This window comes from Stenella coeruleoalba, assembly GCF_951394435.1.
Source record: "Stenella coeruleoalba genome assembly, chromosome: X".
Lineage (NCBI taxonomy): Eukaryota > Metazoa > Chordata > Mammalia > Artiodactyla > Delphinidae > Stenella > Stenella coeruleoalba.
In genome coordinates, this window is record NC_137152.1 from 120346235 (window position 1) to 120361303 (window position 15069).

The window sequence follows — 15069 nt, forward strand, 5'->3', positions numbered from 1 at the left end:
TCTCTAGTGGGCAGGTTCACGTCTGGTGGTGTGTTTTGGGGTGTCTGTGGCCTTATTATGATTTTAGGCAGCCTCTCTGCTAATGGGTGGGATTGTGTTCCTGTTTTGCTAGTTGTTTGGCATAGGTTGTCCAGCACTGTGGCTTGCTGGTCGTTGAGTGAAGCTGGGTGCTGGTGTTAAGATGGAGGTCTCTGGGAGATTTTCGCCGTTTGATATTATGTGGAGCTGGGAGGTCTCTTGTGGACCAGTGTCCTGAAATTGGCTCTCCTACCTCAGAGGCAGAGCCCTGACTCCTGGCTGGAGCACCAAGCGCCTTTCATCCACACGGCTCAGAATAAAAGGGAGAAAAAGTAGAGGGAATTAGTAGAAGTATGAGGAAAGAAAGAAGGAAAGGAGGGAAGGAAGGAAGGAAGAAAGAAAGAAAGAAGCAAAGAAGGAAAGAAAGGAGGGAGGGAGGGAGGGAGGAAGGAAGGAAGGAAGGAGGGAAAGAAGGAAAAACAGAAAGAAAGAAGATACAGTAAAAATAAAATAAAGTATAATAAAGTTATTGAATTAAAAAATTCTTATTTAGAAAAAAAAAAAGGGACGGATAGAACCTTAGGACAGATGTTGGAAGCAAAGCTATACAGACAAAATCTTACACAGAAGCATACACATACACCCTCACTAAAAGAGGTAAAGGGGGAAAAATCATAAATCTTGCTGTCAGAGACCACCTCCTCAATTTGGGATGATTCGTTGTCTAAAGGAGGGAAGGAAGGAAGGAAAGAAAGAAAGAAAGAAAGAACGAAGGTAAAGTATAATAACGTTATTAAAATTAAAATTGATTATTAAGAAAAAAATTTTTTAAAAAAACCATGGACGGATAGAACCCTAGGACAAATGGTGGAAGCAAGACTATACAGACAAGATCTCACACAGAAGCATACACATACACACTCACAAAAAGAGGAATAGGGGAAAAAAATCATAGATCTTGCCCTCGAAGCCCACCTCCTCAATTTGGGATGATTGGTTGTCTATTCATGTATTCCACAGATGCAGGGTATATCAAGTTGATTGTGGAGCTTTAATCCGCTGCTCCTGAGGCTGCTGGGAGAGATTTCCCTTTCTCTTCTTTGTTCTCACAGCTCCTGGGGCTCAGCTTTGGATTTGGCCCTGCCTCTGCGTGTAGGTCGCTGGAGGGCGTCTGTTTTGTGCTCAGACAGGACGGGGTTAAAGGAGCCGCTGATTCGGGGGCGCACTCAGGCCGGCGGGGAGGGAGGGGCACGGAGTACGGGGCGCGCCTGCGGCGGCAAAGTCCGGCGTGACTTTGCACCAGCCTGAGGCCCGCCGTGCGTTCTCCCGGGGAAGTTGTCCCTGGATCCCGGGACCCTGGCAGTGGCGGGCTGCACAGGCTCCGCGGAAGAGGGGTGTGGAGAGTGGCCTGTGCTCGCACACAGGCCCCTTGGTGGCGGCAGCAGCAGCCTTAGCGGCTCGCGCCCGTCTCTGGGGTCCGCGCTGTTAGCCGCGGCTCGCACCCGTCTCTGGAGCTCCTTTAAGCAGTGCTCTTAAACCCCTCTCCTCACGCCCCAGGAAACAAAGAGGGAAGAAAAAGTCTCTTGCCTCTTCGGCAGGTGCAGACTTTTCCCCGGACTCCCTCCCGGCTAGCCGTGGTGCACTAACCCCTTCAGGCTATGTTCAATCCGCCAACCCCAGTCCTCTCCCTGCGCTCCGTCCAAAACCGAAACCCGAGCCTCAGAGCCTCAGCTCCCAGCCCCGCCCGCCCCGGCGGGTGAGCAGACAAGCCTCTCGGGCTGGGGAGTGCCGGTCGGCACCGATCCTCTGTGCGGGAATCTCCCCGCTTTGCCCTCCGCACCCCTGTGGCTGTGCTCTCCTCCGCGGCTTCGAAGCTCCCCCCTCCGCCTCTCGCAGTCTCCGCCCGCGAAGGGGCTTCCTAGTGTGTGGAAACTTTTCCTCCTTCACAGCTCCCTCCCACTGGTGCAGGTGCCATCCCTATTCTTTTGTCTCTGTTTTTTCTTTTTTTCTTTTGCCCTACCCAGGTACGTGGGGAGTTTCTTGCCTTTTGGGAGGTCTGAGGTCTTCTGCCAGCGTTCAGTAGGTGTTCTGTAGGAGTTGTTCCACGTGTAGATGTATTTCTGGTGTATCTGTGGGGAGGAAGGTGATCTCTGCGTCTTACTCTTCCGCCATCTTCAAGGTCCCCCGAGGCTGTCTTTTCTCCACTGTATATTCTTGCCTCCTTTATCAAAGATAAGGTGACCATATGTGTGTGGGTTTATCTCTGGGCTTTCTATCCTGTTCCATTGGTCTATATTTCTGTTTTTGTGCCAGTGCCATGCTGTCTTGACTGTTGTAGCTTTGTAGTATAGTCTGAAGTCAGGGAGCCTGATTCCTCCAGCTTCGTTTTTCTTTCTCAAGATTGCTTTGGCTATTCAGGGTCTTTTGTGTTTCCATACAAATTGTAAAATTTTTTGTTCTAGTTCTGTGAAAAGCGCCAGTGGTAGTTTGATAGGGATTGCATTGAATCTGTAGATTGCTTTGGGTAGTAGAGTCATTTTCACAATGTTTATTCTTCCAATCCAAGAACATGGTATATCTCTCCATCTCTTTGTATCATCTTTAATTAATTTCATCAGTGTATTATAGTTTTCTGCATACAGGGCTTTTGTCTCCTTAGGTAGGTTTATTCCCAGATATTTTATGCTTTTTGTTGCAATGGTAAATGGGAGTGTTTTCTTAATTTCACTTTCAGATTTTTCATCATTAGTGTATAGGAATGCTAGAGATTTCTGTGCATTAATTTTTTATCCTGCTACTTTACTAAATTCATTGATTAGGTCTAGTAGTTTTCTCGTAGCATCTTTAGGATTCTCTGTGTATAGTATCATGTCATCTGCAAACAGTGACAGCTTTTCTTCTTCTTTTCCAATTTGGATTCCTTTTATTTCTTTTTCTTCTCTGATTGCTGTGGCTAAAACTTCCAAAACTATGTTGAATAAGAGTGGTGAGAGTGGGCAACCTTGTCTTGTTCCTGATCTTAGTGGAGATGGTTTCAGTTTTTCACCACTGAGGATGATGTTGGCTGTGGGTTTGTCATATATGGCCTTTATTATGTTGAGGTAAGTTCCCTCTGTGTCTACTTTCTGGAGGGTTTTTATTATAAATGGGTGTTGAATTTTGTCGAAAGCTTTCTCTGCATCTATTGAGCTGATCATATGGTTTTTCTCCTTCAATTTGTTAATATGGTGTATCACATTGATTGATTTGCGTATATTGAAGAATCCTTGCATTCCTGGGATAAACCCCACTTGATCATGGTGTATGATCCTTTTAATGTGCTGTTCGATTCTGTTTGCTAGTATTTTGTTGAGGATTTTTGCATCTATGTTCATCAGTGATATTGGCCTGTAGTTTTCTTTCTTTGTGGCTTCTTTGTCTGGTTTTGGTATCAGGGTGATGGTGGCCTTGTAGAATGAGTTTGGGAGTGTTCCTCCCTCTGCTATATTTTGGAAGAGTTTGAGAAGGAAAGGTGTTAGCTCTTCTCTAAATGTTTGATAGAATTCGCCTGGGAAGCCCCCTGGTCCTGGGCTTCTGTTTGTTGGAAGATTTTTAATCACAGTTTCAATTTCAGTGCTTCTGATTAGTCTGTTAATATTTTGTTTCTTCCTCGTTCAGTCTCAGAAAGTTTTGCATTTCTAAGAATTTGTCCATTTCTTCCAGGTTGTCCATTTTATTGGCATACAGTTGCTTGTAGTAATCTCTAGCCAGACCCTGTTTATTTATGGACATTTAAGTTACTATTTCCATTCTTTCGCTGTTAGAAATAATATCATAACAGTAACTTCCTCACTTCCCCAATTGCTCTTGGTTTAATTTGTTTGTGGTCATATTTATTTTCAAATTTGATGTAAGGTTAAAGAAGAATGAGATTTTTGTGTTTAGCTAACGACATAGGTTTAGAAAGGTCAGGGGGTAGTGCTCGGATCAGTCCCAGGAAGAAACTGCACCGTCAGAGCCACCTCGTTGGCATTGCTCCTGAAAACTTCCACTTGATCTTTCGGCTGGCAGCTTGCATGGCAGGGTGCTTTCAGAAACCGATCTTGAGAAACAGCATTATAATTTCTGTAAGGAAGTCACTGAGGGCCATACATGACACAGAGTCCTTGCTTTGAGTTCAGAGGAGAAACCTCTGTCGCATTTCTATTTGATGGATGGTGTGAATTCCGTAATTGACTCTTTTAGCAACTTAAAGCCCACAACTGGTTGATTCTATAGCACACCTTTAGCAAGTAAGTGCACAGGACTTGATGGCATGTCTTTTATGTACTAAGCTTATTCTTGGTTCCATCTGATGAGGTTTTTCCCCAACACGTCCCCTTTGTTCCAGTTTTCTCACTTAATCTTTTATTATCTTGTTGGAGGTGCTTTGCGAATTGCCTCGGTATCCACTGGTGATTGGTTACAGGACACCCCCCTCCCCCCAGCAAATACCAAAATCTGGGGCGCTTAATTCTCCTTATATAAAATGGCATTAGTATTTGTATAGAGCCTACGCACATCCTCCTGTGTACTTTACATTATCTCTAGATTATTTATAATACTTAATACAATGTCAATGCTATGTAGGTAGTTGTTGGCACTCTGCTAATTCAAGTTTTGTGTTTTGGAACTTTCTGGAACTTTTCCCCCAGTGTTTTTGATCCATGCTTAGTTGAATCTGTGGATGTGCAGCCTGCAGATAGGGAGGGCCGACTATGTTTCATGAGAAATGAATAAAAATATTTTATTTATCTCTTCATAGCGTGGTGTCTACTTCGTAGGTACTCAATACATGTTGAATAAACGAGTTTTGCTAATTGTTTAACAGGATATGAGGAACTTGCGACTTGCTTATAAACAGGAAGAACAGAGTAAACTAGGGATATTTGATAACCTCAACAAACATGCATTTCCTCTTTCCAATGGGCAGGTACGTACACCAAAATAAATCTTTTTATGTGTGGGTCTAAATGCCTTCACAGAGGTGTAAAAATTTCATGTTTAACTGTTCTTTCTTCCAGAGGTTTCCTTTATCTGTTTTCTCTCTGTTGGTAACTAATATTAGAATATTTTAAATTTGTCAGTTCTGTGTAGGATGAAGAAAACTGCCAACTTGTTGCTTCAAAATTTACAGATTAAAGTAGGAATCTTAATACATTCAGCTCATAACTGAATGAAAAGCTTTAATAGCAGGCATATGACATAGCAAAGAAATGCTGACATATGTATTTTGTGGTTTTGTATCCAGACACTCTTTGCATTCAACTATAAAGAAAAATTTCCAGTGAATGGATGGAAAATTTATGATCCAGTATCTGAATATAAAAGACAGGTAAAGTGTGTTGCTTATCAATCGGGAAATAATAGGTTGAGCATGTTTTTCCTAAAAGGGTAGAAATGTAGTGGAGAAGAAACCTTTTGAAACAAGTTGTCCATGGGTGTAACTCACTTGGCTTGTGGGTTCTTCAGCTCTGGATGTCCGTTCTCCCCATACCAAACCTTTGGTTATGGCACTGTTTGTTCTTCCTTTTTCCAGAGTGCAAGTGGAGTACAGGGACGGAGGTTGACAAACCAAACCAGCCAGATGGTTTTTATTACGTATTCTGGTAGCAAATTAATGAGTAAGGATCAAAACCAGTGGTTTAAGTTAGATTTTAAGTATATGGCATGGCTACATCAGTCTGATGAGGTGTTCCTATAGCTAGAAGCTCTTTAGTGCATTGTTAGTTTGAAGATATTCCAACAAGACGTTATTTTCATGACATTTACTCTTTGCCTGCACCTTATATTTGGTATGGTGATTTTATATTCCTTATTTTAGACATTTTTAAGAACTTTCTGCTTCTCTAAATGACTTCCATGGGTATTTTTAAGAACAGCACTATGCTCATTTGTTATAGAAAACATGACAAGAAATGCATACGACTGGGATTCAAGTATACAATTTTCATGTTTTAGTATGTTTGGAAATTATGCTTCATTAGGTTTTTTTTTAATGAATTAGGTAGGAAATGGGTTATATCAAATAAATGTATATTTAAACTTTTAAGTAGCAATGAACAATGAATTACAAATGGATTTTAGTAGAAAATAAGAAATGGGGACTTCCCTAGCGGTCAAGTGGTTAAGACTCCACGCTTCCACTGCAGAGGGCTCGGGTTTGATCCCTGGTCGGGGAACTAAGATCCCACATGCCATGGCCAAAAAAATTAATAAATAAATTTTTGAAAAAAAAGAAAAGAAAAGAAGAAATGGATGTGGTTCATGCTTAGTACTTTTTGAAAGTGTAAAAGTGTGCTCCTCTCCACCCCCTGACTTTCCTCTGACACCCTGCAGGGCTTGCCAAATGAGAGTTGGAAAATATCCAAAGTAAACAGTAATTATGAGCTCTGTGACACCTACCCCGCCATCATTGTCGTGCCAACTAGTGTAAAAGATGACGACCTTTCAAAAGTGGCAGCGTTTCGAGCAAAAGGCAGAATCCCAGTAAGTAATAAGCATTGTCATTTAGATATAAACGTGTACTGTATTCGATCTAATATGGAAAAAAGCAAGACAGAAAAAAATTAGTGAATCATCCTTGAGAAAATGCATTGTTTCTTAGATACTGAGTGCAAGGCTCTACCTATACTGGAAGGGGCACCATTGCAAAAGTAGACAGCAGCCAGCAGGGGGTGAAGTTTTTTGAACAACTTTGTTGATATATAAAAAACCTCCATGTGTTTAATGGATACAATCTGATGAGTTTGGATATATGTGTACACCCAGGATTCTATCACCACAGTGAAGCAGGGAGCGAACGATTTTGAGACCCGAGTTTGTGCTCTGGTATAACCCTGAGTCACTTGGCTGCTGGAGGAAAATGGGAGGTTTGGGGGCTTAGCTTTAGATTTCATTAAGAGACTGTATATTTACTTTGTCCTCATATGGCCACGTATGCCACTGTTGAGATCCAAAGGTGTTTTTAAATTAGGAAACAAAATAAAGCTAGTCAATCAAATAGAAATGGGGCTTGATGTCAGTCATAGTTTGACTTAGTCTCTGGTTTTCTTAGAATCATAGAATTTTAAAGGTAGACGGGGATTCTTAGAGCTCATTTAGTCAGACTTCTTTCAGCCTGACCCAAACATTGAGTCCCAGGGCCACTATCACGCTGTCCTCAGGCTGACTCCTCCCCTTTGAGGAAAATATGCCGAAGCAGCTGTGCTTGAGAAGAGAACTTGTTTTCACTACCTGGTCATAGAGCACGTATTATTTTAGGACCGTACTAATATTTATGGCTTTCAAACACTAGGTGTTGTCATGGATTCATCCAGAAAGTCAGGCAACGATTACCCGTTGCAGCCAGCCACTTGTGGGTCCCAATGATAAACGCTGCAAGGAAGATGAGAAGTACTTGCAAACGATAATGGATGCTAATGCGCAGGCTCACAAACTCATCATCTTTGATGCCCGGCAAAACAAGGTCGCCAGCACCAACAAGGTACATTATTGATACTGCTGCAGAAGTTTTTCTCCTGTACTGTTTGTAAGTCATCATGCCATTCAAATAGCCCAGGGAAGGTGGACTCTTGCGGTGTAGCCCACAGCTGGGCCTCCTGGGTCCCTAGCCCTTGGGAATCCTGTCGTCTCATTGCCCCTCCACAATCCTGTCTGCTGAACTAATTAAGTAAAGACCCAGAAAGAGAATGATCGCCTAGAGAATCTAGTAAGTATTTTAATGAAAGGATCATGAGGCCCTTGGAAGTCCCTTTAACCTGTGAACTATGGTGATTGCTTGATTAATTCATATCTGCCTGAAGTTCTGTTAGATTGGAGTCAGCTATGTGAAACAAGGCAGATACACAAAGTTGCCATCCGCACCCAGCTCCCATCTGATCCCCACCAGCTGAAGAGGCCCAGGCTGTGCTGTCAAGCCTCCAGTACCCGCTTTCCAACGGGAAGGGCTCTGAACGGCGTCATTTCTGTTTCCTGCAAATGACTTGCTGAGAGTGTGGTCCTGCAGGCAGGCCTCTGGCAGTCAGAGTCCTGACCCCTCCACAAGGAGTCTCAGGTATGAGGATGGTGGCCACAGCCCTTACCATCTCATGCCTACCTGTAAGGTGATGCTCGGGTAATCAACATGCAGTGAGCATGTACTAGGGACAAGGTGCTGGGGGAAACACCAGGACAGACGAGGCTACATGTAGGAGGTGCCAGCTCGGTGTTCCGGGGGAGCTCGTGCCGCTGGGCAAGGCTTCACAGAGGAGATGGCGTTTGAGCTGGCCCTGGGTGATCAGCGGGATGAGACGGGCAGGGCACTCTAGACAGCACGAGGCCCCTTCAGCGGTGCGCCAGAGCGTGCCATTCATGAGAATGGCAAGAAGGGGGGTGTCTGAGGGTTCCCCCGCCGTGTCCCCCTAAGCAGTGCTTGGGGGTCTTTGTTTCTCTTGGCAGCTTGTGCCCCTTCTTTGCTCACTGATGAGTCCATCGTTGACCACAGTCTCCAAAGAGCCAACGTCTTGCGCCCCCCCATCTCACTCTCGGGAGGATTCCTTCCCTCTTACTTCAAAGAGCAAACAAGCCGTCAGGTGCGCCCATGGCCCTTGAGGCACGTGCCTGCCAAGCGGCCCCCACCGTGAGGCGGGGTGGCGGGGGGCGTGCAGCGTGCTCCGCGGGAGCGTGGAGGCAGCGTGGTTGTTTGCACCTGACCGTGGGCAGTTACTGCGTCTCTCTAGACCACGATCCCCTCATCTGAACTGGGAGCGGCAGCGCACCTCCTTCCTGGGGTGGATGTGAAGGTTGCATGGGTGCCTGTCCCAGAGAAAGCTTTCGGGTCAAGTTTGCCATCTCTGCTACTGACCCGGAGTGGACGGCCCCATTCTCTTGACTCTCATGACATCTCTGCCCTGGACCACCCCCTCTCTGTACCCTGGCCGGCTCAGCCTCCTTCACTGCTTCCTCTCCCTCTTCCCAACTGGCAGATGGCAGCACGCCTGGAACCCAGTCTGGGGTCCTCTTTTCTCCTTTGCCCAGTCTCGCTGGGCCATCTCCTCCAGTGCCCTGATTCTCAACACTCCCTATGTGTTCAGTTTGCCACCCAAGTTTCTATCATGCTCTGATCCCTCCTGAGGTCCAGATGGGATTTCCATCCCGTCGTCTGGTTGGCATCCCCTCTTGGCTGTCTCCCAGGTAACAAAACCTCAGTGTATCCAGACCAGCCTAAGAGACAGGGTAGTGAGAACCCTCAGCTTTGTGTTCAGTTACATGTGGGGTTTCCTCCCTGCTCTGCCACTTAGTGCTCGATAGAACCCTGAGCGAGTTACTTAACCTCTCCAGAAGCCTCTTCTGTAACAGGGGAGCTGTCTCCCCTACAGTCTCTCTCGTAGAGGGCTGCGTAAGGGTTGAAATTGCGTGAGGAGAATGCACAGTGCCGGGTGTATCAGTATAGGATGCCGAGAGGCTAGCCCCACCCTGCCCCGGGGTCTGGCCTGGCACTGAGTGGTGGTGTCAGCTACTGAGTCGGGGAAGCTGGGAGAGGACCAGGGTGGGGAGAAAGATGGGCAGCGCGTGAGTTTCCTGAGGTGCTGAACCAATGACCACAAACTTGGCGGCTTAAAACAGCACACATTTATTCTCGCACAGTTCCGGCATCTGGTAGCACTGTGCTCCTTCTGAAGGCTTCCGGGGAGATCCATTCCCTGCGTTTTTGGGCTTCTGGTGGCTCCTCTGTGCACATGGCTACCGCCCTCCAGTCCCTGCCCCTGTCTTCCCACAGCCTCCCCCTCATTGTGTCTCTGGGTCTTCTCCCCGACTGGAACAAAGAGCTGCTGGCTGGTGGGCGGGGTCGTCTCTCAATGGAGGACCCGATGGTGAGTGGCATTGTATGTTAATTCAAAAGTCCAGACTCCATTATGGAGGGTTTCAAGTCAACTTTCTTCTTGAGAAAGTGAAGATGCAGGCAAGGAATTTCATTTTAACCTGTTGCAGTTGAGGAGCCTGTGTGGGGACAGTAAAGCTCTGGAGCTCAGAAAAAGGTCAGGTTGGAGGTCGAGTGGAGGTTGCAGCCTTGGGGGGGAGGGGATGAAGTTACCTAAGGAGCCTAGGCCACGTGGGCGGGGCCAGGCACCAGACCGCCTGAAATGCTGTCTGTGGAGGGTAAGAGAGGAACTCAGTGAAGGAAAGGGTGCTCCAGGTGGTCGGGAGGAGACCGCAGAGAAGAAGGGAGAGGCCCCAGATGCCAGGAGAGGAGGAGTGTCCAGGAGAGAACTAGGGGGAGGGGTGTCTTAGCTTGGACAGCTGTAACTAAATATCATAGGCTGGGTAGCTTATAAACAGCAATATTTATTTCTCAAAGCTCTGGAAGCTGGAAGTCTAAGATCAAGGCACCAGCAGATTCAGTGCGTGGTGAGAGCCCACTTCCTGGCTGTAGACAGCCCCGTTCTTGCTGTGTCCTCACACTGCCAGAGCAGAAAGGGGCAAGCTCTGTGCCGTCTCTTCTGGGAGGGGCACTAATCCCATCGTGAGGCCGCCTCCTTCATCACCTAATCTTTCCCAGAGGCCACACATTCTAACACCATCCCATCGGGAATTCAGGTTTCAACATGGGAATTTCGGGGGATTCAAACGCTCAGTCTGCAACGTCTTGGGGGAGGTGTGTGGACTTCGGAGTCTGAGGGCATGGGAAACCTGTCCTGCCACTTGCTGCCTTTGGCCTTTGGGAGTTGCCAGCCCTCTCTGAGGCTTTGCTTTTCTCACCTGGGAATCCTCCCTGCTGCCTAGGATCGGCATCCTGGCGGGCCTTCACCAGGTGCTGAGCAGCTGGCTTGAAATCACGAACCCGAGTCCATCCTTCAGCTGCCTCCGTCCCAAGCGGTGTTAGGCTTTCTTCTCCCTGAGGGTTGAGGATGGCCCTGCCGCCACTGCTGCTATGAGCTGATCCTTGGGGACTTGGGGGCCAGTGGGGAACAGTGTCCAAACATCGCTGGCTTCCTTCTGGAACCCTGCTTTGCCCCCATAGAGAGAGGCCTGGCCAGCAGGTTCGAGTCTTTCAGAACTTTCTGAGCCCCGTGCCCCTGTTCCTGCTGGGGTATAGGTGGGGCCCCTTCTCCCCCTCCTTCCCCCTCCTCTGTCTCCAGCCCTCCGGGCGCCTGCTCTCTGTCCTAGCACGGAGTAGGCACTCATGCCCTTTTTCTCCCATGAGCCCATCTTCTGATTGTCATTTGTCTTGTTTGGAGCTTTAGTAATCAGTTTCCAGGCAACAAACTGGCTTTAACTACATTCTCCTGGTTAACACCAGCCCTGAGCACGCAGGCCCTCCGTGCTGAAGTGCTTTCTGGGTGTGGGGCCTCTGCCCCAGCCTCAGGTCTCCCTCAGGGGTCCCTGCCCAGCTCGGGGCTTTTCGAGGTAGGTGCTGGGAGAGGTTATAATACATCAGTGCCCAAGTATGGGGGGCGTGCACCGAGCCTTGCACGGATTAGCGTTCATTAAGATCGTTTATTTAGTTAGTATTTAATCCCCACAGTGAGCCCCTGGAGTCTTTCCGGTGAGAAAGCTGGGCGCAGAGAGATGGTGAGGACCCATAGCTACTTGAGTGGCAGACCTGGGATGACGAACCCACGCTCCGTGCCACCAAAGCCTGTGCCTTTAACCCCTCGGCCAGCAGTGTCTTCAGTGGGCACCGAGGATATCATTTATGAAAACATCATCCTGCCACACGGGCAGGACCAAGCTCTAGGCTACTTTGGCCACAGTTTGTGTTCAGAGTGTTCTGTTGAGTGAGAGCGCCTCACGTCATCCTGTACCGGCCAGAGGACAGGCGCATCCAGACCCGATGACGACATTCTCTTCTTTCCCCGCCAGTTGTGTTTGCGGCTCCTGAGCTCGAGCAGGTCCTCGGCCCCTGCTCCGCCCCCGGTGGCTGGGCTCCGGTCCCCCGGCATGGCTGTGGCATGGGCTCGGGGCACACTCCCCCACCCCCGCCTCCCTGCCCACCCACCCCAGGCCCACACCCGGGCCGCCGAGCAGGACCCCAGGCTCCGGCCCCGGGCCCCAGGCTCCTGCCAGGCTCCCTGCCTCTCCTGGGCCCTCCAGGGGCTGGGTCAGCCCTTTACAACTCTTTCTCTCCTGGATGGCCCTGCCCCACGCCCTTCGTCCTCGACCCTTCTGCACAGAACACACCCAGCCTCAGACGGGAACTGCCCCCCACCCCGTCCCTACCTCCACAGCCCGGAAACTAGGGTGGCCTCCCCGCTGCGTCCTCCCCCGACCCCCTGCCAGCTCAGCCCACCCTGCTCTTGTGCCCACTCCTTCCCGTGAAGTCTGTCCCAGCTGTGCAGATAAGCCCTCCCCGGAGTCCCCGTCCCCGTCCCCTCGCAGCTGGCTCCGCCGTTCCCCTACCCCCGTGCCCGTCTTGGCCTGGACTCTTCATGGTAAGGCCACCGAGTACCTGCTTGTCACGACCTCGCGAGCTTTTGACACAGTGAGTACCGTCTCCTTTTTGAAAGACTCTCTTCCCTTTTCTCTTTATCCTCCAGTCTTTGGCCGCTCTCCTCAGTCTCTTTTGCTCTGCATTCCCTAAATGTCGGCTTTCCGCAGGCTCTGGACCTGACTTCTCTCCTCACCACACACGCCGTCCCTGGGCCCTGGACGCCGTCCCCAGAGCCACCGCCCTGCCCCTCTTCCATGCTCCAGAGCTCTGCGTCCTGCTCCCGAGACAGTTCCACCACTCAAAGCCCAGGGCTCTGTTCCTCCTCCAGAAACCAGTCCACAGTTTACAGTTCAGTGCCTTCTAGTCTATTCACAGCGTTGTGAGACAGTCACCACTATCTCATTCCAGAACGCTTCCATAGCCCCAGATGGAAACCCTGTGCCCACTGGCAGTCGCCGCCCATCCTCCACTCTCCCCAACCCCTGTCCCCAACACCTGTCAACCACTAATTTACTTTCCATGTAGATTTCCTTCTTCTGGACACTTCATATAAATAGAGTCATACACTGTGTGGTTTTATGTGCCTGGCTGCTTTCGCTTGGCGTGATGTTTCTACGGTTCATACTGTAGCATGTATCAGTACTCCATGCCTTTGTGTGGCCGAAAAATAGTCCATTGTATGGATACAGCACAGTTTATCCGCTCATTCATTGATGGACATTTGCGTTGCTTCCACCTGATCCCTGTTGTGGATATTCCTGCTATGATTTGTTGTGTACAAGTTTTCATGTGAATACCTGATTTTAGTTGTGCAGGAGTTGGAATTTCTGGACCAGATGGTAGTTCCATGTTTAACTTTTTGAGGAACCATCAGACTGTTTTCCACAGAGACTGTACAGTTTAAATTTCTACCAGCAATGTATTAGGGTTTCAATTTCTCTATATTCTCATAAGAGATGTGTCTTGGATGTTGACTTCTGCAAAATATAAGCTAATTGTAGACCAGATTTTGGTATGAGATTACCAAGGAGTGAGCCATATCCCCCTTTTTTGTTACATTTGCATTTTATTTTACTTAAATTACTTAAATAAATCTCACTGTTTGGGATTTACAAATTGTTTTATATAGAAGTTTTGTGGTAGTACAACTTTATTTTTTAAAATATTTATTTATTTATATTTTTGGCTGCGTTGGGTCTTCGTTGCAGCACACGGGCTTTCTCTAGTTGCGGTGAGTGGGGGCTACTCTTTGTTGCAGTGCGCGGGCTTCTCATTGTGGTGGCTGATCTTGTTGCAGAGCACGTGCTCTAAGCGCGTGGGCTTCAGTAGTCGTGGTGCGTGGGTTTCAGTATCTGTGGCACATGGCTCAGTAGTTGTGGCTCGTGGGCTCTAGAGCACAGGCTCAGTAGTTGTGGCAAACAGGCTTACTTGCTCCGCGGCATGTGGGATCTTCCCGGACCAGGGCTCAAACCCGTGTCCGCTGCATTGGCAGGTGGATTCTTAACCACTGCATCACCAGGGAAGTCCACAGTACAACTTTTTTATTCAGATATATGCTAGAACGTTTTAGAACCCAATTCGCCTTGTGTAAGATCCAGTTGTTAATCGTTTTCAAAACTGATGATGGGTGATGGAAGATTGTTGTGGGTTGAACTGTGTTTCCATTAAAAAAAAAAGGTGTTGAAGCCCTAACTCCTGGCACCTGTGACTGTAGCCCTGATTTGAAATAGGGTCTTTGCAAATGTAATCAAGTTAAGACGAAGTCGTATGGAATTAGGATGGGTCCTAATCCAGTCTGACTGGTGTCCTTATAAGAAGAGATACAGACACAAGGAGAAGGCCATGTGAAGATGGGGCAGAGATTAACGTATCTATAAACCAGAAACACCTGGGGCCACCAGAAGCTGGAAGAGGCAAAGAAGGGTCCTCCCCAAGAGGGTTCTGAGGGAACACGGCCCTGCCAGTACCTTGATTTTGGACTTCCAGCCTCTAGAACTGCGAGAGGAGAAATTTTTGTCACTTTAAGCCACTCAGATTGTGGTACTCTGTTCCAACAGCCATGGGAAACTCATACAAGGATGTAGGAGGCTTATTATAAACAGATGAGTTTGTCGCTTCTTTAATGGTCTCTATCTGGTTAAAACTAGAAAGAACAGAAAAGTTAACTCAGATGAAGTGACATATATCTTTTGTTTTCACAGGCAAAGGGTGGGGGCTATGAAAGTGAAAGTGCATACCCAAACGCAGAACTCGTGTTCCTGGAGATCCACAACATTCACGTGATGAGAGAGTCCCTGCGAAAACTGAAGGAGATCGCGTACCCGGCCATCGAGGAGGCGCGGTGGCTGTCCAACGTGGACGGGACGCACTGGCTGGAGTACATTCGGGTACAGAGAGGGCCCATCCTTTACGTGCTTTCTGCTTAAGATTTCTCTGCAGCTGGGCCATAAAGCTATCTGTCTGTCTGTCTATCTGGATGGTTTCTTAGCATTGCAAATGAATGCATCTTTGCTGTGTACTTGGGCTTTCATAGTTTCCATGGGCAGCATCCAAACTGTGGTCTTTGTTGGGGGGGGCGGGTTGTGACATAACAGAAAGCAATAATGCTTGCCTCAGATCAG

General features: G+C 48.0%; 1 protein-coding gene across 6 annotated transcripts in view; it reads left to right on the plus strand.

Annotated features, from left to right (window-relative positions):
* Positions 1–15069, plus strand: part of MTMR1 (myotubularin related protein 1) — a 78348-nt gene that overhangs the window by 36086 nt on the left and 27193 nt on the right. For all 6 annotated transcript variants that reach the window (XM_079911653.1, XM_079911649.1, XM_079911648.1 and 3 more), the window contains 5 exons: positions 4868–4969; positions 5288–5371; positions 6376–6525; positions 7334–7522; positions 14650–14835. In XM_079911653.1, coding sequence (XP_079767779.1) covers positions 4868–4969; positions 5288–5371; positions 6376–6525; positions 7334–7522; positions 14650–14835 — 711 coding nt within the window. The remainder of the gene's footprint in view (positions 1–4867; positions 4970–5287; positions 5372–6375; positions 6526–7333; positions 7523–14649; positions 14836–15069) is intronic.